Here is a 5,520-nt window from a genome sequence, read left to right on the forward strand (position 1 = left end):
TTTTTTTTTTTTTTTTTTTTGGCTTGCTTTTTGGTGTGTAGTTTTATTTTTTCTTCCTGTACTTCTCATTGCCTCAGGCTTATAACAAACACATCAAATCTTGAAGTGCATATTCCAGATATAAGTACTGATTGTTGCTTGCTTTTTTGGTATAAATACAACCTCTATTTTTAGAAACTTACTTTCTAGTCATTAAAAATCCTTGGCTGCCAACGTTTTAGATCATTTTTTCTTGCTACTGTTCTTTCAGGTTTTCACTTGTTTCTACTCAAAATATAATCTTTAAAATTGTGGACCCCTGACCCTGAGCATCAGCTGCCTCCTTGTGAATTTAGATATATATATATATTTTTTTTTTAAATAAAGATGGAGCAAGACAGGTTTTCTTCACCCTCGTCTTAGATTGTGAGATACTTGAAGTATATCAAGGGCTGATAGCATAGTATTCCATCTGATTTTCAGTGTTAGAGAATTTACACCTCTGCACCTGTGCTCCTGTGTACATACCTAAAATGTTATGTTTACTTTACAAAGATTAGTAAGATAACAGGAGAGTGTATTGAAAACATGATTTTTTTTTATTTTACAAAAATGCCCTAAGCCTACAACATGAAGAGGTAGACAAGCCTTTGTCTGTATATGTCTAGCTGTTTCTAGAATGATCTCTTAGGTTTCTACTTTCATGATCTGGTTATCTGTATACACTTCTTCTGAGGATGGAGTATGACTCAAGCTGACATCATAGAACATTAAGAGAGAACTATGAGCACTTTAAGCACTTTAAGTTCTCCAGAACTCCCTTCAGTTGGAACACAAAATTAAGGATGCCAGGCATTAGGCATTCCTGGGTGGGATTAGTAGAGTCACAAAGTGAAGGAAAGGAATGTGAATTTCTTAGGGCACTGACTTCAGAGTAATACTTGCAGTTCTATGGAACTTGAAATAATGTATCCCTAGAATGCTTCTTGTCACGTAAGAGATCCAGAAAAATGCTCTGGACTTGGGACATTTTCAAAATTTCCTGCTCTTTAGTTGTTGACTTATGGTATAATGACTAACCATGTGCCTAAAATTAACTGCCTAAATATACAAAAAAGAAAGCGATAACTTCATAGTCTTGTGACTTCAGGTTATTTGAGGTACTTTCCAGAAAGCAGTAAACTAGAAGGAAGTAGTGTGAATTGCGAATTTACTACCTTAAAAATTATTTTTAATAGTAACTTGATAAGTTATAGTTGTATAGATGGTCACTTACTTATGATGCCCTGACTTAATAATTTTTTCAACTTTCTGATGGGCTTATTGGTGTGTTGAGTATATTTTTGACTTAAGATATTTTCTACTTACAATGGGTTTTTAAGGACATAGCTCCAAACTATAAATTGAAGAACATCTCTATATATTTATGGGGTATAAAGTGATTTATGAATATAATGTGGAATAATTAAATCACATTAATATATTCATCTCAAATATTTTCATTTTTCGTGGTGAGAGCATTTGAAATTCACTCTCTTAGCAATTTTGAAATGTACAATACATTATAATCTATACCATTTTCAGTTCCTACTTAGGCCTTGCATTTATACTATCTAGGAAGTCAGTAGTCACTCCCTAAAACTGAGGAATATTGCTCTCAGACTTATGTGGCACCTTAAGTTTTATTTGACTTGTCTTTGCCATTAATATTTGGATTCCCAGCAGTCAAATGTCATCTTGTACTTAAATTCTGTCCCCATTCCCTCTGCCACACTTGTCCTACAGAGCATCAACTCCTATCCCTGTGCATAGTTCCCCTGTCACACTTCTGTGCTCATGTGCTATGCTCAGCCTGGAATGTCCTCACACCCCTACACCAAGGCTCAAGGTGACTAAGCGATTCTTAGAGGCTCAGGGTGGCTGATGCATCCTCTAGAAAACTTTCCTTGACCTACTTGGCTGGGCTAGACCTATCCTGTGCGCCACGTCCTTACTGCAACAATGCTTCTGCACTGTGTTACACTCTACTATAGGCCATCCTGTAAACCACAAGCTCCTGTGACAGACTAGGGACTTTCCACTTCCACAATCACAGTAATTGACATATGATAAACATGTGAAATATAAGAAATTCCAGACTGAACATAATATGGTTTTATAGAAAATGATTTGTGGAAGTTTTTGACTATTGGATATTTTGATCTTATTATACACTGCTATAAGTATATTTTATAAAGTTTTCAGGATTCTTAGTTCAATTTTAAATATAGTAGAACCTCCATAGTTGACCCCTCCCTACATTGACCACCTCATTAAGCTGACCTAATTTCCATAGAGCGGTCATGACCACATGTACACATCACTATAGTAGGCCTAGTTCCTTATGTTGACCACCTCCAGATGTTGACCAGTTTGTTACGGTCCCTTGGGCAGTCAACTTACGGAGGTTCTACTTGTAATCTTGGGCTATAATAGTAAAATATACGAAAATAATTTGTAAATTATTTATTTATTTTTAGGTTTTACCTCAATTTTGTTACTGAAGAAGTAGAAAACCCTGAAAAGTAAGTACCCATATGTACTCTGAAATGTTTATGAAGAATAAAGTTTAAGATTACATAATTCAAAAAGTAGACCTGAAGAAGAAATTCAGTGTGAACTAGTCAACTTTATTGTTATCATATTATTCTTCTCTTACGCAGATACAACTTGTTTGATTTTATCATAAATCATATATAAATAACTTAATCAGATATTCTACATTCATATTAAATTGCCTTATACCCTGAAAGCAGGAAAATAAAGTTCCCTTTTAGCTCAAACTCAAAAAGTTTCTAATAATTTACATAAACTTTTCTCATAACTATCCAATTAAAGCGAGAAATGTAATTAATGGACAATTAGTTATTAAAGCCTTAGAACTACCTGGGGAATGTGATAGGAAGTTGTAAATTTTAGTAGCTGAGGTTATTTTCACTTTACTTCCTAGGTAACAGTTTTATAATTAGATAATTTTGTAATGATTTATATGGTGTTTCTAAAATGAACTAGCTTAAGAAATGAATTATTTTTCTGTGTATAAACATTTGACTTTGTGCCTAAAAACAACAAAAAAATCATGGGTGCAAGAGGAAAAATATAAAAACCATACTGTAAAGTATAGATTAAATGTTATAGTTGTTTAGTTTATTTCATTCTTAATGAATATCTGCTATGTTCCTGTGCTAGGAACAGCTTACATGATCAATAAGACTTGCTAATCTTCAAGCATTTTAGTGTTTAGTTGATCCAATTTGGTCAAATATTCAACCAAATAAATGTAACAGTATAATTGATACCATAATAGATTACTTACCCAGTTTGGCAAAGAAGAAACTGGGAAATACTTAATTCTATCCAGGTGAAAGTTGCTTATATAGAGTTTCAAATGATGAGTTAGTGTTCCTTAGGTAGAAAGAAGAGAGAGAGAAAGAAACACATACATACACACAAACAAAAGCACAGTGATTTCTAGGAAAAGGTACATCAGGAACAAAGGTGAGTCGGTAGGAAATAGCTTGGACATCAGAGAATATGCCTAAGGGTTGATAATTCCAATTAAAATAGACTGAGAAATTCTGGCACCAGGTATCTTGGGAGACAATAAGCTGATTAGATCTGGCCAGGTACCAAGGATGTCAGAGTTTAGAAGACATAGCCAGCAATTGAGGTTAAAAATGATGTTTCCTAGTATCAGATTCAACTGTTATGTAAATCAACATGTAATTTAAACACATGGAAAGGTGTTTTATTGAGAAATATAACCAATTTATGACAATACTATTATATTTATAGGTGGAATTATAGGCAGAGAATATGTATTTACCCGGAACTAGTTTCTTCTAGCATTAGTGGAAATGGTAAACTATAGCTATGGACTAGAATGCAAACTTGTGGCCTTGGGGCCACATGTGGTCTTCCGGAGCCTTGAGTGTGGCCTTTTGACTGACTCTAAATATTACAGAAAAAAGTCTTTTAATGAAGAGGTATTTTTTTTTTTTTTTTTTTTTTTTCTGTGAAGCTTAGAATTGGTTGAGGGGCCACACTTGGGGATCTGAAAAGTCACATGGGGCCCCAAGGCCACAGCTTCCCTTCCATAACTGACATTTTAGCTTTTGAAAATAATTAGTATATAAGAGGCAACACAGAGAAAAGACAGTTCTTATTAGATTTTATATAAAATATTTATTGAATTTATATTATGTAAAAGAAATTATTATGGTTTGTGACTGTTTTTTAACTCCAAAAACATTTTACAGAAACCAATTATTAGAATCTAATATAATCTAATTATAAATATTTAATCATATATTTCTTATATGAACAGCACATTGTATGTTTGTGGACATGACCTATAATGTGGCATTTATTATATGCTACATCAGTGGTGGAGATATAGTTCCCATTCTCTTTGAATGTTATTTAACAATTTGAGTTAAGTTGAGTATAGTTTATAGGTGGAGTATGGTTTTTGTTTGCCATATATACAATATTCTATTTGCATACTTGAAGCATATCTTTAAACTCTTTATGCCTTTGTTATTCCCATCTGAGTTTCTGATGTGTCCTAGCAGTGTAGTGTACTAGTTATGGATTCTATCTCTCCCTCCCTTTCCTGCATTTAAGGGTTTTATTTTTCTGCATTGATAATGTCCATGATTCAGGCCATACTAATACTAGGGACCAGTGATGGTAATGGATTGATTCACTAGTCTTCTTTTTTATTGCAAAGAAATTTACTTATCTCAAAACAAGGAAATAATAATAGCATGTACCCCATTGGGTTGTGTTGGTGGATTAATATGTATAAAATGCTTAGATTAGTTGCCTTCATTTTTTTCTTATTTTTATTATTTTTTAAAATATTTTTTTATTAAGTCATAAACACATAGATCATGTATACATTAATGCATTTATGGGGTACAATTTGCTTATTTTATACACATTTTTAATTCTCTACATAATTATTGTCATAATTACTATTGTAGTGACATCCTTTTTTTAAGAACAAGGTGAAATATTATTCACATATTGTTGGTTAGGTTTCACTATTCCAAGCAATTATTTTTCTTCAGTGCTTTTGAAAAAAATATGAAATATTATTTTATGCCATATCTAAACCTGTCTGTAAACTTTCAGTTCTGAAGTGAAATACATACTCTTTGTATCTCTATTATTCTTTTTTGAAGCATAAAACATATTTGGCGGGGTACATGTGATATTTTGATGCATGCATACAATGTGTAAAGATCAAATCAGGATAATTGGAGCATCTATCACCTCAAATATTTGTCAAATTTTTTGTGCTAAAAACATTCCAAATCCTCTCTTTCAGCTATTATTAAATACACAATAAGTTACTGATAACCATAGCAGCTTTGTTGTGTTATTGAACACCAGAATTGATCTTCCTAACTGTATTTTTGTGTTCATTAGCCAATCTCTCTTAATTCCCATGTCCTCACCCTTCTCGGCCTCTGGTAACAATCATTCTACTGTCTA

At 32.8% G+C, this 5,520-nt stretch overlaps 1 protein-coding gene across 1 annotated transcript in view; it reads left to right on the plus strand.

Annotated features, from left to right (window-relative positions):
* Positions 1-5,520, plus strand: part of SLC7A11 (solute carrier family 7 member 11) — a 71,166-nt gene that overhangs the window by 26,288 nt on the left and 39,358 nt on the right. Inside the window, exon 6 of the mRNA XM_003800149.3 lies at positions 2,499-2,543. Within this exon, the coding sequence (XP_003800197.1) occupies positions 2,499-2,543 (45 nt within the window). The remainder of the gene's footprint in view (positions 1-2,498; positions 2,544-5,520) is intronic.

Source organism: Otolemur garnettii, unplaced genomic scaffold (genome assembly GCF_000181295.1).
Source record: "Otolemur garnettii isolate 467f Iridium unplaced genomic scaffold, OtoGar3 scaffold00169, whole genome shotgun sequence".
Classification (NCBI taxonomy): Eukaryota; Metazoa; Chordata; class Mammalia; order Primates; family Galagidae; genus Otolemur; species Otolemur garnettii.